Source organism: Ylistrum balloti, unplaced genomic scaffold, assembly GCF_031769215.1.
Source record: "Ylistrum balloti isolate Yb309-2 unplaced genomic scaffold, AGI_CSIRO_Ybal_v1 Utg369756, whole genome shotgun sequence".
NCBI lineage: Eukaryota > Metazoa > Mollusca > Bivalvia > Pectinida > Pectinidae > Ylistrum > Ylistrum balloti.
In genome coordinates this window covers 523,950-550,253 of record NW_026781957.1, presented here as the reverse complement: position 1 = coordinate 550,253, position 26,304 = coordinate 523,950, and the positions used below count along the sequence as shown (strand labels likewise).

General features: G+C 39.3%; 2 protein-coding genes across 2 annotated transcripts; one reads left to right on the top strand and one right to left on the bottom strand.

Moving 5' to 3' along the window:
- Nucleotides 1-2,155: 2,155 nt before the first annotated feature.
- LOC132543434 (uncharacterized) lies at nt 2,156-15,837 on the top strand. Its single transcript, XM_060206935.1, has 7 exons — nt 2,156-2,426; nt 8,331-8,459; nt 8,785-8,939; nt 9,145-10,023; nt 12,252-13,703; nt 14,356-14,644; nt 15,059-15,837. Exons 1-7 carry the CDS (start codon nt 2,156-2,158, stop codon nt 15,835-15,837), a joined length of 3,954 nt encoding a protein of 1,317 aa, XP_060062918.1.
- Nucleotides 15,838-22,420: 6,583 nt separating this feature from the next.
- LOC132543422 (SITS-binding protein-like) lies at nt 22,421-26,015 on the bottom strand. The gene is made up of 2 exons (XM_060206923.1): nt 24,717-26,015; nt 22,421-24,442 (listed from the first exon to the last, which is right to left on the bottom strand). Exons 1-2 carry the CDS (start codon nt 26,013-26,015, stop codon nt 22,421-22,423), a joined length of 3,321 nt encoding a protein of 1,106 aa, XP_060062906.1.
- Nucleotides 26,016-26,304: the final 289 nt, after the last annotated feature.

Here is a 26,304-nt window from a genome sequence, read left to right as displayed (position 1 = left end):
GGTCTGGTTTATCCAGTGTCTATTTGTCTAGGGTCTGGTTTATCTAGTGTTTGTTTGTCTAGAGTCTGGTTTATCTAGTGTCTGTTTATCTAGAGTCTGGTTTATCCAGTGTCCGTTTGTCTAAGGTCTGGTTTATCCAGTGTCTGTTTGTCTAGGGTCTGGTTTATCTAGTGTCTGTTTGTCTTGGGTCTGGTTTCTCCGGTGTCTGTTTGTCTAGGGTCTGGTTTATCCACTCTCAATTTGTCTGGGATCTGGTTTATCCAGTGTCAATTTGTCTGGGATCTGGTTTATCTAGCGTCTGTTTGTCTAGGGTCTGGTTTATCTAGTGTTTGTTTGTCTAGACTCTAGTGTTTGTTTGTCTAGAGTCTGGTTTATCCAGTGTCTGTTTGTCTAGAGTCTGGTTTATCCAGTGTCTGTTTGTCTAGAGTCTGGTTTATCCGGTGTCCGTTTGTCTACGGTCTGGTTTATCTAGTGTCTGGTTTATCTAGTGTCTGTTTGTCCTTTCATATCTTTACCCCGACTATCATCTATTTTATACGGAGTACATACAGGTAAGAAGATAAAAAGAAATTACCTGTGTAATTTTTGAAAACAAGTGAAGTTGAAGATGAGTACCTATTCATCCTGAAATAATCATTTATAATTAATATGGGTATAGATGAACGAATAAAGCTTTACAACCTGAAGAACAATAGAGTTTTCAAATCAATAAAATTATGTAAAAGCGTGAAAGATCTTAATAATGACTTAGATATCGACTATGTCTAAGTCCTTGATCTGATCATGTTTCTGTTTTAATCGTTATCAGCTTAATGAATTATTTTATTGCGTTTTTTTCTGTGTGTAAATTGTGTATTAATACTGATGATGTTCTGCTCTACCTGTGTATGTATGTAGAATCAAGGCAGTCACCTGAACGAAATAAAGTATCTTGGACTTGATAATCAGGAATTCAAGCCCCTGGGACCACGCCCCTGGGACCACGCCCCGACAGAGCGGATGATCATGGCTCCAAATTATCAATATTCCATTATGATTGGAATGTGGACAAGAGTGATTACCTATCAAAGAGAAACTTGTATCTAATCTACAGGTAAATACAGGTGTATCGGTGTGTATTAGATTGTGTATTAACGGTAGTTGGGCACACCTGTGATTACCTGTGTGAATATTCCCCTACCTTATCTATATCGGAGAAGACACTTACATATAACCGACACATAAAAACACATTTATTTACACGTACCTGTACCACTTTGGAACAAAAAAGGCCCGTGGCTTTGTGAAATGCTACAGATACCTGCCAATTTATTTCAATTTAGTTAATAGAGATCTTCCTTCAATGAAGCATAAATTGTACGAAAACCGAGTTTTTGTGTTATGCTGGGGCCCCGTTTCGCTCGAGTGAATTGTGACAACACTACAGGTACGTCTGTTTTGTACTGTGGAATGTAGCGCAGGTAGAGTCCACCAAGGGTTTTTATCGATTCACCCCTGACTTTGTAAAATCAATAAAAATCGTATCACTGTGCAGTAGCCTTCTTTGCTTTGTGATAAGATTAAGAGTCCTACCCCACGTGTGCTGGTCAGACAGGTATGGACACAAAACTACAACTCAGACAAGGTCATGACGCATCCCTCCCACATGACCCTCATTGGGTCAAACCGGAACCAGTAAGGTAGAAGCGTTTCAGGATACATCGTCTGCCATGTTTGTATTTAAACGAAATTCAACAATATTGAAACAGTGATCTAGGTATGTTTACATATTCGTCCAGTGGTCACTGCTTGGCCAGCGGTAGACGACCAGGGCAATCGTTGTCGATCTAAGGGAGTTATTACACTACATCTGTGTTTATTGGTGTGAAACATAAGATTTTAAACTTTTAAAGGACGGTTCTGAACGACGTGAGAGAAGGCGAGCGTGACAGTGTGGAGTAATCAGTGATGGGACCACGCTTGTGTTTATCACCGAGAGAGAAAAGACACGGATATCAACAACCCACACTTTGGAGGTAGTTGACACGAAACAACCATGTAGAACAACAGGTTGAAATCATACATCATGTGGGACAGTAAATATGGTATTTATGTATACACGTACCCGATGTAGATCCCGGGCGTAAATATCGACATAATAAGCGATTCCGACAAAATGACATCAGGATACATCAAATTACTTCTCTTGATTTCGCAACTGACCTTGTTGTGGTACATGGTCGGAGGTCATGAGCAGTGCAGGGCAAGTCCTTACGAGATCAACACCGGAGCTAACGCCATATTCGCTGTGATAATGAGTACCCGACAGAGTATGGGTACGGGCGAGTGTGGCAAAATCTCTAGTGGAGCCCTCCACACCATGTCAACAATACAGTGGGCTGTCAACAAAATTAACGCTGCCAAATATGTTCCTAACATCAACATTGGTAAGTTCTTGTTTCTCTTATTAACACGAATTAATGCCCTTTACGGTAAATTACACGTATCTTATCAGCGACTACACTAATCCTCTCATCAATAAGTGTCCGAACGTTATATCTCCCAGTGGTGACAAGAAAAGGTATCTGTCATTGGCACTAACAAGTTCCCTTTACCGGTACCTTTCATCAACATGGGAACGAGTTTCAGACAATTGTACGACCCCATTCCCCCTCTCTTCTTCTTGGATGACGGATATTTGTGTTTTAATTTTAAACACAAAGAAAATAGTCAAAAAAAACTAGTCCAACTTGTCCGTTTCATTCAATAATATTGATTTGGAAGGAGTCTTTCTCATTTCCACAGTTGAACCCTTAAGAAGTCTTTCTCATTTCCACAGTTGGACCCTTGGGAAGTCTTTCCTGGAAGTCTTTCTCATTTCCACAGTTGAACCCTTAAGAAGTCTTTCCCATTTCCACAATCGGACCCTTGGGAAGTCTTTCCCGTTTCCACAGTTGAACCCTTGGGAAGTCTTTCCTATTTCCACAGTTGGACCCTTGGGAAGTTTTTCCTGGAAGTCTTTCCTATTTCCACAGTTGGACCCTTGGGAAGTCTTTCCTTTTTCCATAGTTGGACCCTTGGGAAGTCTTTCCTGGAAGTCTTTCCTATTTCCACAGTTGGACCCTTGGGAAGTCTTTCCTGGAAGTCTTTCCTATTTCCACAGTTGGACCCTTGGGAGGTCTTTCCTATTTCCACAGTTGGACCCTTGGGAAGTCTTTCCTATTTCCACAGTCGGACCCTTGGGAAGTCTTTCCTATTTCCACAGTCGGACCCTTGGGAAGTCTTTCCTATTTCCACAGTCGGACTCTTGGGAAGTCTTTCCTATTTCCACAGTTGGACCCTTGGGAAGTCTTTCCTATTTCCACAGTCGGACCCTTGGGAAGTCTTTCCTATTTCCACAGTCGGACTCTTGGAAAGTCTTTCCTATTTCCACAGTCGGACCCTTGGGAAGTCTTTCCTATTTCCACAGTCGGACCCTTGGGAAGTCTTTCCTATTTCCACAGTCGGACCCTTGGGAAGTCTTTCCTGGATGAGCAAACATTGATTCATAAGTAATATTTATTGAGACTTTGGGGTGTCACACTCTGTTACACGAAATATTAAGAAAAAGAAAATACCGACATGTTCACAAATTCATACACTCAAAAATCAATGAAGTGATGACAAAAATGAATAAACGAAAATTTTAACAAAAACCTTTTATGATAGGAAAAAAAGAGAATGACGCCATGTCTACTGCTTCTCATCAACAAACAAGACTTAAGTTCTGTCTCTACATCAACAAACAAGACTTCAGTTCTGTCACTACATCGACATACAAGACTTCAGTTCTGTCACTACATCGACATACAAGACTTCAGTTCTGTCTCTACATCAACAAACAAGACTTCAGTTCTGTCACTACATCGACATACAAGACTTCAGTTCTGTCACATACAAGACTTCAGTTCTGTCTCTACATCAACAAACAAGACTTCAGTTCTGTCACTACATCAACAAACAAGACTTCAGTTCTGTCTCTACATCAACAAACAAGACTTCAGTTCTGTCACTACATCAACAAACAAGACTTCAGTTCTGTCTCTACATCAACAAACAAGACTTCAGTTCTGTCACTATGTCAACATACAAGACTTCAGTTCTGTCACTACATCAACAAACAAGACTTCAGTTCTGTCACTACAACAAGACTTCAGTTCTGTCTCTACAAGACTTCAGTTCTGTCTCTACATCAACAAACAAGACTTCAGTTCTGTCACTACGTCAACAAACAAGACTTCAGTTCTGTCACTACACCGACATACAAGACTTCAGTTCTGTTACTACAACGACATACAAGACTTCAGTTCTGTCACTACATCGACAAACAAGACTTCAGTTATGTCTCTAAGACTTCAGTTCTGTCACTACATCAACAAACAAGACTTCAGTTCTGTCACTACATCAACAAACAAGACTTCAGTTCTGTCACTTCATCAACAAACAAGACTTCAGTTCTGTCACTACATCGACATACAGGACTATAATTTGTCATACATCATCGGTTTCGGTTTGATAGGATGTTATATGATGGCGGTGAAATATATATCTAATTACATGAAATGAGGTTTAAACACGTGCATTTCATTAACGATTAAAATCAATTTTCCGGTAGGGTAACGTTAAATTAATCACCACACGTATCTCTACACTGCTATTTCTATTTATAGTTGTCTAAGTGTTTATCTTTTCCATTATTACCAGGACTGATAGATATACACACTACCGCAGTGACACTCACTAGTGGATTAAGAGGACAATTTGGACCTATACACGAGACGGATAATACTTCCATTGACTATTCAATCAGGTTCATAAGTTCTTCGGAAATGTTGTCACTTCTTTTCACGAGTCCCTTACAGCACAGGTCGACACAACAAAGAAAAAGGTCATTGTACTTTTTACGGGTACTGCGAAATTTAATGACCGACAAGTGAAAAACATCAATCAGCGCTTCAGATCAAAGAGTATTTAAAATATCTACATTACCGTAACTTTAAAATGTTTTACAACCATACAATAATGATAAACTGCCACTCACGAAATTTCTTCGTGATTGTTTACTCAAATTGTGCGTGTTTTATGTTCACACGACAATACCCCTAATTCAATTCCTTACTGTGACTTTCGTATTCTGAAGGTTAAAGTGGACGTCCGCACCTATACCGTGATGTAGTCGGTCGAATACATATCATTGTCACAGATGTTCTATGTCTAGACCGACATCCATGTCAATGATATAAACTTCATACTTACTAGAATTGAAAATAAATGTTCTATAGACTAAAATACATACAGAAAGGTATAACCTATCAACACTGCCTGTTGAGGCTCAGTATGGATTAAGGTACCTACAACTCTCCCGTGTGTTGGTATACCCTATCCCGTGTGTTTGTTTACCCTCTCCCGTGTGTTGGTATACCCTATCCCGTGTGTTTGTATACCCTCTCCCGTGTGTTGGTATACCCTATCCCGTGTGTTGGTATACCCTCTCCCGTGTGTTAGTATACCCTATCCCGTGTGTTTGTATACCCTCTCCCGTGTGTTGGTATACCCTATCCCGTGTGTTTGTATACCCTGTCCCGTGTGTTTGTATACCCTCTCTCGTGTGTTGGTATACCCTTTCCTTTGTGTGTTGGTATACCCTGTCCCGTGTGTTTGTATACCCTGTCCCGAGTTTTGGTTACCCTCTCCCGTGTGTTGTATACCCTTTCCTTTGTGTGTTGGTATACCCTGTCTCGTGTGTTGATATACCCTGTCCCGTGTGTTGGTATACCCTCTCCCGTGTGTTGGTATACCCTGTCCCGTGTGTTGGTATACCCTCTCTCGTGTGTTGGTATACCCTTTCCTTTGTGTGTTGGTATACCCTGTCCCGTGTGTTTGTATACCCTGTCCCGAGTTTTGGTTACCCTCTCCCGTGTGTTGTATACCCTTTCCTTTGTGTGTTGGTATACCCTGTCTCGTGTGTTGATATACCCTGTCCCGTGTGTTGGTATACCCTCTCCCGTGTGTTGGTATACCCTGTCCCGTGTGTTGGTATACCCTCTCCCGTGTGTTGGTATACCCTATCCCGTGTGTTGGTATACCCTCACCCGTGTGTTGGTATACCCTGTCCCGTGTGTTGGTATACCCTGTCCCGTGTTGGTATACCCTCTCCCGTGTGTTGGTATACCCTATCCCGTGTGTTTGTATACCCTCACCCGTGTGTTGGTATACCCTGTCCCGTGTGTTGGTATACCCTGTCCCGTGTGCTGGTTACCCTCTCCCGTGTGTTGGTATACCCTTTCCTTTGTGTGTTGGTATACCCTCTCCCGTGTGTTGGTATACCCTTTCCTTTGTGTGTTGGTATACCCTGTCTCGTGTGTTGATATACCCTGTCCCGTGTGTTGGTTACCCTCTCCCGTGTGTTGGTATACCCTGTCCCGTGTGTTGGTATACCCTGTCCCGTGTGTTGGTATACCCTCTCCCGTGTGTTGGTATACCCTATCCCGTGTGTTGGTATACCCTCACCCGTGTGTTGGTATACCCTGTCCCGTGTGTTGGTATACCCTGTCTCGTGTGTATGTATACCCTCTCCCGTGTGTTGGTATACCCTCTCCCGTGTGTTTGTATACCCTCACCCGTGTGTTGGTATACCCTGTCCCGTGTGTTGGTATACCCTGTCCCGTGTGCTGGTTACCCTCTCCCGTGTGTTGGTATACCCTTTCCTTTGTGTGTTGGTATACCCTGTCCCGTGTGTTGGTATACCCTCTCCCGTGTATTGGTATACCCTTCCTTTGTGTGTTGGTATACCCTCTCCCGTGTGTTGGTATACCCTCTCCCGTGTGTTTGTATACCCTCTCCCGTGTGTTGGTATACCCTCTCCCGTGTGTTGGTATACCCTTCCTTTGTGTGTTGGTATACCCTCTCCCGTGTGTTGGTATACCCTGTCCCGTGTGTTTGTATACCCTGTCCCGAGTTTTGGTTACCCTCTCCCGTGTGTTGGTATACCCTTCCTTTGTGTGTTGGTATACCCTTCCTTTGTGTGTTGGTATACCCTCTCCCGTGTGTTGGTATACCCTTCCTTTGTGTGTTGGTATACCCTCTCCCGTGTGTTGGTATACCCTGTCCCGTGTGTTTGTATACCCTGTCCCGAGTTTTGGTTACCCTCTCCCGTGTGTTGGTATACCCTTCCTTTGTGTGTTGGTATACCCTCTCCCGTGTGTTGGTATACCCTCTCCCGTGTGTTGGTATACCCTCTCCCGTGTGTTAGTATACCCTTCCTTTGTGTGTTGGTATACCCTGTCCCGTGTGTTGGTATAACCTCTCCCGTGTGTTGGTATACCTGAGTTGAATCAGTGGCACGTTTATCAATTAGCACATAAGATACATACTTACGTAACTAAGGCTATAATGTTACCACGCTCAGACACAGCGCATGATGTGATTGTGAGGATTATGACTCAGAGGAAAATAAAAAAGAAACTGCTATTTACGTACCATTACAGTGATGTCCGACGATTTGGTTTATCACACTGGTCGTCAAACACAAGATATCCCTCTGTCCGAGCACATTTAGGACCTTCTTTCTATAAAGGATAAATAGCTAGTATCCCTTACGTAATAGATAGAGCAGATCGCACTCATCACGTGTCCCCCCCCAACCCCCGAACGAAAACAACAGAACAACAGACACCGCTAGCCTGATTGTATGATCGTTAACGGTGTCTGGACCTGGCACCTTTTTATTTTCTCTTCTTAACGACCTCTTTCCCAAAGTCAGTTCAGCGTCCGTCACTATGCTGAAGATTTTTGGGTACGTCTCGTGACATACATTAACCATTGAGGTATTTTGTGCTCCTTGCTTATCGGCTGTGTCCAGGTTATGAAATCCATTGTAATGACACTTTAGAAGTGTTCGTGTGTAAACTTTTCATCTGGGTCTTCATATTACATTTCCTGTTGTGGGGACATAAACATCAAAACAAACAAAACGGCGTCGTTGGTAAAAGTGACCGCTAGAGCAATGTCATTGTCCAAATCATATACACGAATTGGAACCAGGCATCATTTTCCTATAAAACTTTCAAAAATATCTACGTAAGAAAAAAAATCAGGGCGAACCAACCTTTTTTTTTGTTAATGAACATAGCAGTTCGTCAGTTGTTACGAGTCTTTACATCATCGAAGTAAATAAACGTGGTCAGAGATGTGTGTTATCACTATCTGGTGTCTGGGTGTTCTAGTTGGTTAGGCAGTTGACGATTTTCTTGGTTAGGGGATTTAGTGCCGTAAATCATTAGATCAATCTGACAAACGTTTTTCTTTTTCAGGGTTTGATATGTATGATGATTGCGGTATAGAACGATACAGTGCATTTGGTGCCCTCGATGCTGTGAGTACAAAATTCCCTGAAGATATCCGTGAATGTTACGGTGACGGGGATTCCGAACTGTTCCTTGGTAAGTTGTTAAATTGACACCATCATTACGTTACCTCTGTGAAGTTCCTTGCTTGTGTCACGCCAACTGTCATTTTTGTTTCAATGAGAAGGTTGTTTAATGATATCAAACGTCTAGTTATATCAGTCTATCTTAGACTTTCTCTCCACCTACATTTTGATATTTCTTTCGATCACTTTGGATTTTCCGCCTTCTGGGTTAGAAACAGTTGTAAGATGCAGTCTTCTTTGTTATTTGGCTCTGCTATATCTAATCTTAATTTGTTGGGTCAACATTCGGAACACTAATTGTAAACATATTATTTAATGACATATATTTGTTGCAGGTGTTCTCGGAACATCTCGTAGTCATACCACATACAACGTGCTAAAAATGTTGGGAAGTAACATTCCAGTGATAAGCCCATTCGCAACACTTCCTGAACTTGCTGAGTTTCCGAACTTTCTCCGAACAACCCCAGCTGACAATGACCAGGTTCAGGTAATTAGAGACATCAATCAATTGCCTAAAATATCCATTTCACTTCAACAAGGATATGTTATAAACAATGTCAGTGGTTTTTTTTGTAATGGTACTTAAACAGAATTAAAAAATATTACATGCCAAGGCATGTAAAGAAACATCTGAGATTTTAACCTGCTGAAAATGTCTCGATAATAATGAAATATCCTTTGTCTCCTAACAGGTGGTGATACAGTTGTTAAAGGATTTGAAATGGACGTACATTGCTGCCCTTCACACCAATGACAACTACGGGTTAAGTGGCATGGAGAAGATACTACAACTGGCTAGAGAAAACGGCATATGTGTTGACGTGGTTCAGGCAATAAATGCAACTGAGAACTTCGCTGAAATCGTCAAACTCGAGAACTTTTTTCAAGCTCTCTTACATCAGAAGAGTTTGGCAAAGGATCGAAAACTCGGCATCGTGTACTTCGGTCAAAAGAACGTCATTGAAATTTTGTTGATAAGACTGAACCAGCTTTTCAATAACAATGAAATGTATAGAGACTTTCACTGGATAATGTCTGACTTTGTGGGTACTAGCGTTGAGGTGTTTAATGACGCTGATCACGTGTCTGACGGTACCATAACGGTGTCGACGTCATCGGTGTTAATACAAGAAGCACGACAATTTTTTGAGGAGAAGTGGGATGCATCGTCGACCGTTACTAACACATCATCTTCTGTGGATAGACTGATCGCTGAATACAGGACGCATAACCCGACTACAAAGATTGAGTGGAGAAACGACTTTATCATGCCAATCGTTGACGCTGTGTATGTCATCGCGACAGCTCTGAAACAAGCCATGTTCAAGAAATGTAGAAATTACACTGTTATTTGTGACAAATTTGAAGGTTATTTGGACAGTGAGTTCCTTAACATTATGAAGAATACTAGCGTGGATTACAGTAATTTAAGCTACACTGCCGGACCTAAGGAACTTATTGACTTAGGGCGACAGGTTCGATTCGATTCCCATGGTAACATACTCCCCGACAGGTCAAGTCCACTTTATGATATAAATATGTATAATGTTACCAGGAAGTCATTTGTAAAGGTAAGTTCTGGAAAATGGTGTTTAAATACTATCAGTAGGTACTTTTGAATCAGAAAATTTTGTGGGGATCATTTTTTAAATAATTTTATGGATACTTGACTTTACGACTCAGTTAATCTGCTGATATTAATTAACAGTTCGTGATCAATTCGTTGATAGTATACCCACGAAATGAACGGGAAAACCACGAACATTAAACACTTCAGTAGGTAACGATGTATTTATTTCTCAACTCAGACTAAAAACGTGAAAAAGTGCATATTTTGTCTGTGTTAGAAACCTGTTGCCTATTCTGGTCCAGATAATATCAGCAGAACAAAAGCTTTGCTGTCACAAATTCGTTAGCAGCACAAATACACTTGTGATCGCTTACCTACATTTAATGACAACTATTAGTACTAGTTCGGCGGTAATGATGGGCAAGTTGTTTGATGATGACTAGAAACAGCCTAGCTTGAGTGCTAGTTCGGCGGTCATGATGGGCAAGTTGTTTGATGACAACTAAATACTGCCTAGCTTGAGTGGTAGTTCGGCGGATATGATAGACAAGTTGTTTGATGACAACTAAATACTGCCTAGCTTGAGTGGTAGTTCGGCGGATATGATGGGCAAGTTGTTTAATGACAACTAAATACTGCCTAGCTTGAGTGGTAGTTCGACGGACGTGATAGGCAAGTTGTTTGATGATGACTAGAAACAGCCTAGCTTGAGTGCTAGTTCGGCGGTCATGATGGGCAAGTTGTTTGATGACAACTAAATACTGCCTAGCTTGAGTGCTAGTTCGGCGGTCATGATGGGCAAGTTGTTTGATGACAACTAAATACTGCCTAGCTTGAGTGCTAGTTCGGCGGATATGATGGGCAAGTTGTTTGATGACAACTAAATACTGCCTAGATTGAGTGCTAGTTCGGCGGATATGATGGGCAAGTTGTTTGATGATGACTAAATACTGCCTAGCTTGAGTGGTAGTTCGGCGGATATGATGGGCAAGTTGTTTGATGATGACTAAATACTGACTAGCTTGAGTGGTAGTTCGGCGGATATGATGGGCAAGTTGTTTGATGACAACTAAATACTGCCTAGCTTGAGTGCTATTTCGGCGGATATGATGGGCAAGTTGTTTGATGATGACTAAATACTGCCTAGCTTGAGTGCTAGTTCGGCGGACGTGATAGGCAAGTTGTTTGATGATGACTAAATACTGCCTAGTTTGAGTGCTAGTTCGGCGGATATGATAGACAAGTTGTTTGATGACAACTAAATACTGCCTAGCTTGAGTGCTAGTTCGGCGGACGTGATAGGCAAGCTGTTTGATGATGACTAAATACTGCCTAGCTTGAGTGGTAGTTCGGCGGATATGATGGGCAAGTTGTTTGATGATGACTAAATACTGACTAGCTTGAGTGGTAGTTCGGCGGATATGATGGGCAAGTTGTTTGATGACAACTAAATACTGCCTAGCTTGAGTGCTATTTCGGCGGATATGATGGGCAAGTTGTTTGATGATGACTAAATACTGCCTAGCTTGAGTGCTAGTTCGGCGGACGTGATAGGCAAGTTGTTTGATGATGACTAAATACTGCCTAGTTTGAGTGCTAGTTCGGCGGATATGATAGACAAGTTGTTTGATGACAACTAAATACTGCCTAGCTTGAGTGCTAGTTCGGCGGACGTGATAGGCAAGCTGTTTGATGATGACTAAATACTGCCTAGCTTGAGTGCTAGTTCGGCGGACATGATAGGCAAGCTGTTTGATGATGACTAAATACTGCCTAGCTTGAGTGCTAGTTCGGCGGACATGATAGGCAAGCTGTTTGATGACAACGAATATACTGTATTGATGGTAATTTACACGAGTCAGAATTTTCGCGATATTTTTAAAAACAATGATTGAATTATGTTTTAACGAATCAAACAAATCAAACTTTCGCGATCTAGTTGTAAAAGGATATCTGATACACAAGGGTTTCATAATTTCAAGGACTGCGATTTTCGCAATCACTTTAATGTACACCAAAATAGCGAAAATAGCATCCTCTCGAAAAAAAATCCGTTATACGGTATTTAAGTTCTAGCTTGTATACTGACCACCAATAACCAAAAAATTGTGATAGCAACGTAAATTACATTCAATAAGATAGTTTGTTATTCTATGTATACCAAAATATTTATTGTAAGCTGGCTGCTTTCTAATGTATGACTAACAGACTCTTTCTTCACTTCTCCAGGTGGGAACCTACAAGAACAACAGTCTGTCACTAAATTCGTCACTCATCGCCAGTCACCAGCAGCTTTCGTCCTGTGCTAGTAACTGCTCCAATTGTACTTCCCTACCACCCATACCTTACAGATACGTCGATGGTGATGTGCTGTTGTTGGGAATGTTTTCTATGCATGATCCATTGGACGACGAACATGCATTTTCATGTGGAAAATTTAGAAATTACTCCGTAGATGTGATAGTTCAGGAATCGTTTTTCCACGCCATACACCGACTTCGGAATATGACTGGCATCAAATTTGGCGGTCTGGCTTTCGATGACTGTTACAGTTCCACAGTGGGCAGTCTGATAGTCACTCAGTTTCTGTCTGGTAGCAGTAGACTAACGTTTGGCCCCGCTGGAGAAACTATCGACCCTACAAAGGTGTTGGGAGTGATTGGACCTTATCCGAGTGGTGTAACTGTCCCATTGACACTTCTTTTCACTCGTTTGAAACTGCCATCCGTATCTTACGCTTCTTCGTCTCCAGATCTTGATGACGTCATCAATTATCCTTACTTTTTAAGGACAGTTCCGAGCGACGTCACACAAGTAGGAGCCATGGTTAAAATTATAGAGCATATGGGTTGGAAACGAGTAGGTATGATATACGTTAACAATAACTATGGGAGCAAAGGTAAGTCTCTGTTCATAGAGAAGGCAAATTCCAGCGGAATATGTGTGACAGATCCTATAGAGCTCTCAGAGTCGGGAAATCAGGGCGAGCTCTATCAAATATCTTTAGATATAAAGAAAAACGGCGAAGAAGTTATCGTATACTTTGGAACAGAGGGCAGAATTGTCGATCTGTTGACGGAAATGAAAAGACGAGTGAAACAGAATTCGTTAAAGTATGATTTTGTGTTCCTAGCCAGCGAGGACTGGGGGGATAGTATCAACATTATGTCGAACCTCGGAAGTGTCGCTAAAGGGGCTATCAGCTTCAAGTTTGAAATAAAATCCGCTGACATCGGATTCGAAACCTATCTTAAAAATAGAACGCCGGATTTGGAGGATACAAATACATGGTATCGAGAATACTGGAGAGAGTATTTTAAGTGTGATCCCGAGGGAAACTTCGATAAAAGGATCGGGAAAACATGTGACAAGGACGTACAATTCTCTGAACAGGACATATCTAACTTCGTAGATGACCAACGAGTGATACACACGATGAATGCAGTGTACGCCCTGGGACTAGGACTTAACGGAGTGAAGGACCGATGTCCACAGGACAACCTACGGGGCTGTAATTACCTCAAGGAACACCCAAAGGGTATCGTGGAAAAAATCAACGGCGCTGTACTACGATCGGAGAGCGAAATATTCTCCGTCTTTGACGATGAACGCAATGGAAATATGGGATTCACAATCCTTAACCTTCAGGCAGTTGGTCCGGATGTATACGATTATATAGAGGTGAGAATTACTAGAATCTTATATGGTTTGTATCAATATGCTAAATTCAGCCTCGTATGAAGGTGTCGAATTATGTTCCTCACCTAAAGTTACTTCTGTTCGGTCATTTTCAGCTTGAATTTAAAAACCACAAAACAGCACAGGACTCTTCCACAATTTGTAGAGTGAGAAAATGTGGGCTCTATTTGTATATTTTACTTTCACAAAATAACACCAGTAAATGCACTTTAAACATAATGGAGTCCATTTTTCAGACAACACAGGTCCTTTATTGACGAATTCCTGATTTTTGTGATATTTATCCTTCGGATATTGTGTCAAGGTCCATTTTTTCAGTCTATTTGTTACGATACAGAACATTTACATAGAGTTTCTATTGGAAAATATATTTACAGATATCAAGTTATAAAGACAAGCGTTATAATTTTTGGTTTAGCTTCATTTTGTCGACAGAACAGAAGACGCTAACTCATCCGAAACGCTGGTCTTATTCTCCTTGTACTTTTTTCATGAGGTTCCGTATGACTTTTTAATATTTTGTATTATGATTCTGTTGTCACGTTGATGTTTTTATCTAGTCAGTAATGTTGTATACATTGTCTTCATGCCGTTACACTAAGTAACGTAATTATGGGTGATAATGTATTGACAGGTTGGGACTTACAAACCTGGACGACTAGAACTCAACAAGAACTTAATGAAGTTTTACAACAATGACGGTTCAGAGAAAGAAGTAACTGCTCCATGTGTCTCATCTTGTGCATGTTTTATGTCGAGCACGTCTCCCACAACGGAAGTGACGACACCAGCGCCAAAAGTTCAACCTGTAACCGAGTATCAGACATCAACCATCATCATCATCGCTGTCGTTTCATCGTCGTGTCTCCTCCTTATCATCCTCCTACTCATCGTCATTGTCTGTTTCTGCAAATTACGACGAGGTACGTTACATGGAATATTTACATGTGTAAATATGATGTTAGTTTATAGTGTTGCAAAACCAATTAAAACGAGACGAAAAGGTGTATAAGTCTAAGATTTTAATGTTTGCATAGAGACATGAAATACCAGCCCTTCTTTGTTAGCTTATCAGTTTAGATATTAACTTTGTATACATGTGTGCATGTTGTATAGATAACTTTATCTTGACATTTTATCAAAGTTTCAAAGCTAAATATAAAAATATTGAGAGTGTATACTTTTCAAATTTAGTAAAACATCGGTGAATTGTTCCACTTTAATTGGACGTCAATTTAAGGAACTCAACAAGTTGTGAATTATAATGTCATTTTACAATAAGTGAAGTTTTAATGTGACATACCAACTTGGGGTTACTATTTTCTTTGCATTTTCAGAATCGGATGGCCCAAGTCCATCAAAACCGTTCAAACGGTACTACAACACGCCCAGTGAACCCTCTGGAGGAGGCGTCAGTCACGTTACTAAGCCGCCTTCTGACATTCAATTCGTCAATCCGCAGGGGATGAATACTGACATCAAATATATGGGACCGGTGTCAAAACATAATGGTGAATCGAAGGGTGTTATTTCTAATGGACAAAAGGGTCAGGTGAACAGAGCTTTCTCTGACCCCTACTTACACCCGGCTACAGGGTCTAACAGTAGTGAACAGCTGTACAGACAGCAGACTCCAATGTCTGAGGGATACGATCAGAACCGAAATGACCAAAGAAGAAATGTGTCTCCTGTTAGGTACAGAAACAGAGAGACTGTAGCAAATACGCCGTCTCCGAGGCAGGAATCCAGTACCTCTGACTACCGTCCACAGTTACCACCAAGAGACGAGGGCATCCCTAATTTAAAACAATATCAATTGCCAAATGGCTACCCAAGAATGGGAACGAGTCACGTGACAAATGGTTCTCCGCCTGTTGGTAACTCTCCAACAGGTTCTGACCACGCTCTTCTTAATCTTTTAGCGTGCGAAAACAATGTGACTCTAAATGATGACTCCCCAGTGTTCAGTATGTCAGATCCGGGATCACCATTCGGGGAAATGCAAGAACGGGACCGGAAGTCGCAATTTGCGTCGCTTAAGAAAAAACAAAAACGTTTGTATAACCAAACAGCCATGGAGGCGACACAGTCAGTTGAGAAGATATCTCGTGTGTAACACAGAACAACATGAAAGTTTCATCCAAATATGTTTGTAGCATAGCATAATAGCTCTACGACCTTAACCGCTTGATCTTGTGTGAAAGTGCATGATTTTAACCAGGCCATCACTACCGTTAAAACAGGTAGCTCTGAATCCATATGATTATGCAAGTTAGGGTCCATACTTAAGCTTTATAACGGTGCCTATAACGTACCTAAAATAATCAGAGTCTGCTTCAGACGTCAGAACTTCAATGGCCATGCAGGAAAGCGTTTTAAAGAAGTGAATACATTATCAGATCTGATATATACAAACAGTTATATTTTGTAAACATTGTGTCTTCGTTATACTGTTACATGTGATCTACGATCAAGCAGATTGAGAACTTTGTTCCTCCTGTTTTCTTGGCATACTTCATTTTTAATAACAATTGAAACGTTCCATCATATCATCCCTATTGTATTTCATGTAAGATGTCTTCCAACCTTGAACAAATAGCAGTTTTATAAATCTACGTCAAAGGAGTTTTCTCCACTTTTCTAGATAATGTACCGCCGTATAAAATATGTTTAGTTTATTTATTTCGTATTCAAGGGGAATAACCCTGATAGTTTCCCTGAAAGTTTGATGTTCTGTAATGTAAGCTATATTTTTCTACCAGACAATAGGTTTTTTCGCTTCTTTTGCAAATTACACGATGATAATAAGATGTTTTTAATGTAAAATGGAGATATAAAAACAAATGCACACGGGAGTGTGGTATTAAAGTAGAAGACAGAAACATCAGTTCGGTAGGAATAGTGTTTACGAGTTCGCTTTTATACTTCTATTTCTGTCAAATATACAATACCATTTTCATTTCAATCCTTAATGTTTGTCATACAAGAAAGGGTGCCATTCTCTTTGATCTATGTCTGTCCGATACAAGATATTGATTTAGTGCTGAATAGAAACAATAATCATTGGGGGCTTTGTTAAACATTAAATTCTACCAAATTAGTAATTTCGCTTAAAGATGTGTTCAACCACTCTACAGCAATGAAACAATTACAGCAGATAGCAGTTCTACCGTTATTATTGTAATGTTAACGAGTACTTAGTATAGTATAGGAGTACAAGATTTCCCACAAGGCCAGTGTTTAAATCCTGTTTGGTCGTGTGTGAATAATGATGTGAGTTTTTAGTTAGGACGAATGAAGAGAGGAACGTTATTGCACGCACAATCGTGTTAAGTGGAAACTGATTTATTAAAAAAATGTTGTATATAGTTATATTTATGTAGAAAAGACAGATTGATTACTTTAAAAGATACTAAACATGTAAGGAGGGATATTATTTAGTCGAAGATGTATTTTGGAATTTTTTTTATCGAAAAAAAGGAGTTAGAGTTTAATATCTTTAAAGGGGGTGGGGTCATTTGAACTAGATCAATTTACGACATGTCGTATATATTTTTGAATTACCTTTACTTATATATTCACCAATATCTTTTTAATTACTTGGTATTGGTAAAGGTCATTTAGACCGAAAAGAGAGCATATGTGTAGGATATACCCTTTAATTGTTGTTCTTGAACTTCATAGACTGAATTGATACTGTATAACTATCACAGAGGATGTACACTGAATGAGAACAAAGTTTGTATATTAATTATTCTAGACACTTGGTATATATTTGCAGATTCTGAGAAATAGATAGTTCTGGGTTATTTTATATACATGATGTATGAAACTTCAATAGAGAAGAGGGCTTTAAACCATTTGTGCAGTATTCAATATGTATTTAAAAAACTTTTTGATAAATTTGAATACAGTTCATACATATATGTATCGTCACAAATTTGATGAGAGTGTTTGTATTTTTATATATGTTTAAGAAGTACACATATTACCATGACAACAATAAATAACCATGACCACTGTACATCTATACTGCGAGAGCTATTGTAATTATTAAGTCTAATTTAGGCGTAAATACAGATATTTTGTCTGTAGCGGTAACATCGAAGTCAGTAAAATATGGAAACGACTAAAGTAATGGAAATTCACCTTATAAGGATGTACCTAATTAGGTAGACTAGTAAAATAATCACTTATTGTTTTCAGATAAAATAGGTATGTAAGTAGGTAGAGATTCATTCAACTATAATGTGCTAATATGTAGATTACAACTTGTTATCTGGAGTGCTCATAAGTTGGTAGATGTTTATGTAACCATAATGTGTCAATCTGCAGAACAAAACTTAATTTTGAGTATATAAGGTTATGTTTGAGTATATAAGGTTATGTTTGAGTATGTTAGGTTGTGTCTGGGTATGTAAGGTTATATTTGAGTATATAAGGTTATGTTTGAGTATATAAGGTTATGTTTGAGTATATAAGGTTGTGTTTGAGTATGTTAGGTTGTGTTTGAGTATATAAGGTTGTGTTTGAGTATGGTAGGTTGTGTTTGAGTATATAAGGTTGTGTTTGAGTATATAAGGTTATGTTTGAGTATGTTAGGTTGTGTTTGAGTATGTTAGGTTGTGTTTGAGTATGTTAGGTTGTGTTTGAGTATATAAGGTTGTGTTTGAGTATGGTAGGTTGTGTTTGAGTATATAAGGTTGTGTTTGAGTATGGTAGGTTGTGTTTGAGTATGTAAGGTTGTATTTGAGTGTGTAAGGTTATGTCTGGGTATGTAAGGTTGTGTCTGAGTGTGTTAGGTTATGTTTGAGTATGTTAGGTTGTGTTTGAGTATGTTAGGTTGTGTTTGAGTATATAAGGTTGTGTTTGAGTATGTAAGGTTATATTTGAGTGTGTAAGGTTATATTTGAGTGTGTAAGGTTGTGTTTGAGTATGTAAGGTTATATTTGAGTGTGTAAGGTTGTGTTTGAGTATGTAAGGTTATATTTGAGTGTGTAAGGTTGTGTTTGAGTATGTTAGGTTGTGTTTGAGTATGTTAGGTTGTGTCTGAGTATGTAAGGTTATATTTGAGTGTGTAAGGTTGTGTTTGAGTATGTTAGGTTGTGTTTGAGTATGTAAGGTTATATTTGAGTGTGTAAGGTTATATTTGAGTGTGTAAGGTTGTGTTTGAGTATGTAAGGTTATTTTTGAGTGTGTAAGGTTATATTTGAGTGTGTAAGGTTATATTTGAGTGTGTAAGGTTGTGTTTGAGTATGTTAGGTTATATTTGAGTGTGTAAGGTTATATTTGAGTGTGTAAGGTTGTGTTTGAGTATGTTAGGTTGTGTCTGGGTATGTAAGGTTATATTTGAGTGTGTAAGGTTATATTTGAGTGTGTAAGGTTGTGTTTGAGTATGTTAGGTTGTGTCTGAGTATGTAAGGTTGTGTTTGAGTATGTAAGGTTATGTTTGAGTATGTTATGTTGTGTTCATTGAACCATGATGTGTTGATCTGTAGAGTGAAACGTTATAATTGAGTATGTTAGGTTGTGTTCACTGAACCATAATGTGTTAATCTGTAGAGTGAAACGTTATAATTGAGTATGTTAGGTTGTGTTCACTGAACCATAATGTGTTGATCTGTAGAGTGAAACGTCATAATTTGAGTATGTTAGGTTGTGTTCACTGAACCATAATGTGTTGATCTGCAGAGTGTAACGTTATAATTGTGTATGTTATGTTATATTTGAGTATGCTATGTTGTGTTCACTGAACCATAACGTGTTGAATTATACACTGGAATCTATACATAGTAGTTCACTAACCTTATACATGTGTGTATTGCTTTATCAAACATGGCCTATATATCCAATCCACCTTTTCCCTTTAACCACTAAAAATCAAACATGTGTTTATTTTGTCGGATTACTTAGAGCACAAGATTTAAAGATAGCAAATAGCTGGTAAACAGTTAACATTCAATACTCACACTTGTATTTTCTTGTGTAAATAATAGTCTCAACGAGAGTTGATATTAAATCTGTCTGTGATGTAGACACTGAACAGCACAAAGTGCCATGTGCAGTCAATCATGTATATTTTATTACCTATGACTTATATATATACCATACTATTGTGTATACATTTTATGCAAGTAAAAATATTATTGTTAGACAAGTGTTTTGTAATTTGTAGTAGTTTAATATAATGAACTTGTACCATTAAAATATAAAAAAAAGTATGTCAGGATTTCAATCCAGCGATGGTTCAAAAGACACACAAGTTAATATAATATTTGCAGGCTCCTCATGGGAATGCATACTTGTTTGGCCACTAATGCCGAGGGTCAGTTGATCAACATACTTGTTTGGTCACTAATGCCGAGGGTCAGTTGATCAAGTGCATTAACTTTGTCTCTCTATCTTGATTGTATATGTTTGGTAGCTTGCAATGATTTTTGCAACCGTACATCAAAGTTCTTTCTAAACATCACACGGTAGAGGGTGTGATATTGAGGATATAAACATTCACTAATTAGTGTTAGAGAAAACAGTTATCTGAAGCCAGATAAACAGGTTATATAACTAGTTAGATAACAGGGTTATTTTCTCACTAAGAGCCACTCTTTCTCGTAAACGTTATCAGAAATGAAGCCAAATAAACAGGTTATATAACTAGTTAGATAACAGGGTTATTTTCTCACTAAGAGCCACTCTTTCTCGTAAACGTTATCAGAAATGAAGCCAAATAAACAGGTTATATAACTAGTTAGATAACAGGGTTATTTTCTCACTAAGAGCCACTCTTTCTCGTAAACGTTATCAGAAATGAAGCCAAATAAACAGGTTATATAACTAGTTAGATAACAGGGTTATTTTCAGAGCCACTCTTTCTCGTAAACGTTATCAGAAATGAAGCCAAATAAACAGGTTATATAACTAGTTAGATAACAGGGTTATTTTCTCACTAAGAGACACTCTTTCTCGTAAACGTTATCAGAAATGAAGCCAAATAAACAGGTTATATAACTAGTTAGATAACAAGGTTATTTTCTCACTAAGAGCCACTCTTTCTCGTAAACGTTATCAGAAATGGTCTCATTTTCCAATACTCCGATAACCATTAGAAATCAGATAAACACTTCAAACACAATTTATTTCTGTAGTTGAATTTTTATTCAATTTCTTCACTTTGAATTTTAGGGTAAATATCAACAAATGAAAATTGATAAAATCATACAAATGACAGATGATGACTTTAAGATGAGAAATGTACTTAGAAAAAGGTGAACTCGATGTTTAATAAGTGGTTCAGACCATGCTACATGCCATGCCCTCAATTATAGTTAACCTCTACGTGTCCCATTTCCGGACATTTAATTGGAAATATGGTTTTATACTTATATCAATGTGAATTTTTCCAATCATTGAAATGCTAAGTCATTGATACAGAAAAAACCAATGATATCAACACAACTAAAAACACATTTGAAGATGTTTAAACACTTTCATAAACGTCTAAACAAGAGTATGATCAAATATAACAACTTGACGTTTACATCGATAGTTGGTTGATGACGAAGGTGTTGGCTTACATTGAAAGGGAGATAACTTGTGTGGTTTTATTACAATAGCTGTGTGGGCGTCCATGTTGATACAGGAGCTGTAGGGTTGGTAAGTCATGTTAATATAACTATCTGTAAAATCTCAATACATCTTTGATACTTTGCTCTGTAAGGAAATATCCGAATACAGTATGAAATAAACGGATCATATTAGGCGAAGAATCTGTTTTGTTCTACATCGACCACGTGTTCGTACAATCGCTCAGACTCGCACGCAGTAACCAGAACTTAACTACAATGTAGTGACGTTTTAAATCTCGAAAACTTTAATAGCACTTACAACAACTGTTTTCCGTCAAAAGTCCGGTTTAACAAAATATTCAATTCATTAAGAATGACTTGCTTATAACAAAAACCTTACACAAGATACATTTCAGTGACTTGACAAGTCCCTCCGTTCTTCTGCGAACGTGTGGCACACTAAGCAGTTTAGAAATGTCATTTTTTCAAACATACATCATGAAATTTGTCCTTGTAAAAAGATATAACAAACAATGTACATGTTCTTAGGTTTTCAACCCTGCTCCTTGAGGGTTTCTGTTTGGAAGTGGCGTTTTGGAGCGACTTCAAGAAATGATCAAAATTTTCACTGCCTACATGATATCGCTTCCTGCTGGATGTGATGAGCGTGAAACCAGAAACCCAGTCAGTACTCCTGAAGCATTACTTTCACAAGCACACGCTGAAACTCCTGGAAAACTTGGGAAAGAGGTCTTTTCTGGAGTGGGAGAATATAGATCGGGTAAATACTAGTCACAAATACATAAAACTTCTATTTAGTTCTAGTAGTTAAATGTAAGACCAGTAAATCAGAGGTCCTTGGTTCGAACCATAGCGGGGGTACATTATATAAGAGAACAATACATTATTCAACGTTCAACTTTCATTGCATGTATGTGATAAGGGTGTGGTTTACTCCTTGTTGCAAACACACCAACACCAGTTCGTTTCACAGTAAGATTTATCACCCATGCCCACTACGTGACTTCCTACTCGTAAAGGCTGACAAATCTCCAAACAACGAATGCAGTGATGAATAATCAAGGTCTGAAATTATCCTGAAGTCAAAACACTGACAAGGTATGTTTGATCTTACTAGTGTCCTATGACAGTTTTCCTTTTAAAGTGTGGTATTTGGTTTATCTTTACTTCATAGTTAAGTAGCCATCTCTCCCCGTAGATAAAATCTCCCGTTAACATATCGGTCCAGAAGCCCTCCGGAAGGTAGATATGGCGTTCCGTGACGTGATCACATACCACTGGGGCAACCAAGAGGGAATCGCCGATCATGAACTCGTTCTTGGCCCTGTGTGCTTCTTCATCAGATGGAGCAGTCCACCATATTGGTCGAATGATTGGGTCTCCATTTTTTATTTCCTTTTGAATTTCGTTAATGATTTTGACAGTGTATTCCTGGTGTAGTGCTGATGCGTTCCGCGCTAATTCTACACACTCGTCATCAAAAGACCATGGCGGCACTGCGAATTTCATTGCCGGAAAGAAGGACGCCATTTGCATCCATCGAATGTACAGCTGTCGATTGGGCAAGTCGAACTCTTCAAGACCTGCATTTGGCTCCTGTACAAACATTCCGTCAACGATCACAAATGGATATCCCATAATTCCCAGAGTCAAGGCCGTTTCTATGACACCAGTAATACACTCGCCCTCGGACTGAATGCTTACCTTGGTTGGGATATTTATAAAAGAAACTTGATTTTGTGATCCCGATGTTCCTTCGACAATATCTGCATCCACTTCATTAAATGACGTCACAAGTTCTGCAAAAAGGTTTCTGATCATACTTGGTGTTACTTCCGCTGCATGGAAAGATGGACTAAATGGCATCCATGATCGATTGCGGTAAAATATGTGGAATGCTGTGATCTTGTATGTAGAAGAAAGTCTTATCATTTTCATTTTCATCCATGATTCTGCTGATGGGTTGGTGATGTCCAGCATTGCATAAATACTGTTCTGCATGGGAAGGAACGCTGGAACTTTTCTTCCTGCATCAAGGATGAAGTTCCCGTCATCTATCCCTTCGTCAAAATTGATAGATTTATAGCCAAAATACGGACTGACCTCAACTGAGAGGGAATAACCTAATGATTTCACATATTTTACAACAGCTGTTATGTTAGGAAATCTTTTTGAATCAAAGTCTAAATCCCCGAAATGTTGTTCCCATTTTCCATCAATTTCAATAAAACTGCAATTCAAGTTTCTTTCGTTAATTTCTTTTGCTAAACCATAAATATCATTGTCAGTGATGTCGTAAGATTGTGCTACGCCGAACGTGGACCAAACCGGATATTTTAAGCTACGCCAGGATGGCAGGTTGTTTGGTCCTTTGGGTAACAACTTTCGTACGAATTTATGTGTAGTGACCGGATTTGTGCCGTGACAAACGGTATAGTTCAGATCTGTTCCCCTAGTTCTCTTCTGTCCGTAAAAGCTGCCATTGTTATTCCCAACCAAGCATATTTTGTTGTCATTCTTGAGATTCCATTTGACAGACACCGGATCTTCATTATGCACATAGATGGAACCTCCTCCCGAGGATATCCAGTACCGTTCCATTGCCGAACTAAACGTCCCGGCTGGATAAAAATCTGTCTCTGCAGCTGTAAATGTGAAGTTAACTTTGTCCAACGACCACAGAGCATTTGATGTGTTAGACGGTCCGAACCATACATTGGTACCTATAACAAAACAGTCCTCTGGAAAAAGATCCTCGCGAAGGACTTCCCAGGTTATATTATAACAATTTACATTTTTGGATCCGAAGTGGCGGATCCTTAATACCGCATTATTCTTCCATTTTAGACAGGTGAACGATCCTGTTTCTTTTTCATTTGCGCAGTGTGAAGGCAGAAGCCAGATGGGTATGCTGACACCGAGATTCGCCATTATTTTGTTATCATCAGGGTCTCTCAGAGTAAGAACTCGACTAGACGGCTGGAAGAAGACTCGCTGGTTGGCATTCCATATTTCATGGAACTGATCATGGAAGTGCCAGCCTATAGCGACGATGGTCACGACAAACATGAACATGGTGGCCACTGCGACATGTAACTGGTACTTCTTAAGGGACGCCGTCTTCCTCTTCCAAAACTGGAAAGTTATAGAATTCTTTATCATTCATTTGATAAGATTATCAGTTTTTAATAATTGTTTATTTGTATCAATGTAATCATTTAGAATATTGTTAGATCCAATACATGTACGTCGAAATTTTAAGTTTTCCCCGAATAATATTCTTTTGAATTTTCTAAACCAAGTTTTGAAGTATCAGTAATTAATTAACGGTAACAATACGGTTAATTGTCTCGTGAATGCAAGCATGTTGATATATATCAACGTTGTAGTGGAGTTGAAAAATACTTACACTGGGCATATTGTTCTTCTTCATCATCTTATAGTGTCTCTGTAAATCTCGAATCTGACCCATCTTCTCACTTGTCAAAGCTATAGAGTCTTTCCTTAAGTGACGCGCGAGGGAACTCCTTCCTGGGGAGGTAGAATCGTCGGAGTAATTACTATCAGCAAATGACGATTTTTTATGTTTCATTATTGAGAGCGGTGTACCAAAATCTATATTTTTGCTTTCTTTTTTCACCGGTGTCTCATATTTGGTGTTTTCTAGTGTGTCCTTTGGTGGGAGGTCAAATGTCAAACCCTGGTCGTCTTCATCGTCTTCATCTTCGTAGTTGTCGCCTTCGGGTCCGCCGTCCTTGCTATCGACGCCGCCATGATAATAACCATTCTTCATTTCGCTAGTCTGGGCATCTTGTATGATGCTCTCGACTTTGAGGGCGATGTTATCCAGGATTTCATCGCTTTCATACCCACAGTTTACCTGACCGAGATCTTCCTCGCAGTTCGCTCTCGTTGTCGAGGTGATGTCTGTATTCACACTGTCTGATATTGTTGATGATGACTGGTCGTCTTGTTCTTTCGGTTGGGTGGAAGGAAGGTTATCCAAGAATACAGCTGACGACACCCGACCTATATCCGGACTATTGACTACTCCTGATCGTCTTTGACGACTGGGCCGACGGGGTCTATCTGTTTCTTCCGAAGAAGAAGAAGACGGAGAGGATGCATTTTGTTCATCTGGAGCTAGGCTTGTGTTGATAGTAAGGTTGGCTTTAGGACTTCTCTGTGATGGTTTGCTTTCTTTTGTAGAATTTTTATTTGTACGTTCGTTTGGGATGGGGTTTCCCTCGCCAGGTCCAAGAGAAAAACTTACTCTTGGAGATTTACTGTCGTTTGTTTTCTTTCCTGTGCGACTGTTTGGTATTGGGTTTCCTTCGCCGGATCCCAGTGAAAAACTGACTTTCGGACTTCTCTGGGGTGACCGACTCTCTTTCGCTTTTCTTTCATTCGGAATATGGTTACCATCACCTTCTCTTCCTGAGAAACTCACCCTTGGACTACGGGTTGGACAGGTGTCATCATACAGGTCAGCGTGTGATGGAATGTTGTTTATATCCAGTTGGAAGCTGACTTTACGTTCTGGCTGAGAAATTCTTCTCTGATATCTTGGACCGTGATGTTCATAACCGATTCCTTCTTGTGAACTTGCTGTCTCTCGTTTTCGCGGTTTAACGTTTGAAATTGATTCGTTTTCATAAGAAATTTCGTCTTTTACAGACACCGCGTTTCCGGCTGTGTCGTTCTCCATACCGCATGCAGACTCAGATGAGTTTCATGTCAACGATGTATCTAAAAATAGCAAAAAGCATACAATTATATCAGAGTGATTGAGTCTGTATGAGATAAAATGATTTGGAATAACGAGTTAGAATTTCCATTAAGAATTTTGACATAAGATCTTCATTGCAGGGTATATCAATTGCGCTATGTTTAAGAAGAAAGTGCATGTTATTGGCAAGCACATTTCCTTTCCTTAATATTTGTATGTCGAAAGTTTATGTTATATTTCAAGGTTGTTACACGTGATTTGTGACGTA

What these genes read in the sequence shown, in the direction of transcription:
- LOC132543422 (XM_060206923.1), bottom strand. Translation starts at nt 26,015, where the DNA reads ATGGAGAACGACACAGCCGGAAACGCGGTGTCTGTAAAAGACGAAATT. An exon ending in AGAAGAACAATATGCCCAGT is followed by an intron (nt 24,443 to 24,716) that starts GTAAGTATTTTT and finishes ATAACTTTCCAG; the next exon opens with TTTTGGAAGAGGAAGACGGC.
- LOC132543434 (XM_060206935.1), top strand. Translation starts at nt 2,156, where the DNA reads ATGACATCAGGATACATCAAATTACTTCTCTTGATTTCGCAACTGACC. An exon ending in GGATTCCGAACTGTTCCTTG is followed by an intron (nt 8,460 to 8,784) that starts GTAAGTTGTTAA and finishes TATTTGTTGCAG; the next exon opens with GTGTTCTCGGAACATCTCGT. An exon ending in CTGACAATGACCAGGTTCAG is followed by an intron (nt 8,940 to 9,144) that starts GTAATTAGAGAC and finishes GTCTCCTAACAG; the next exon opens with GTGGTGATACAGTTGTTAAA.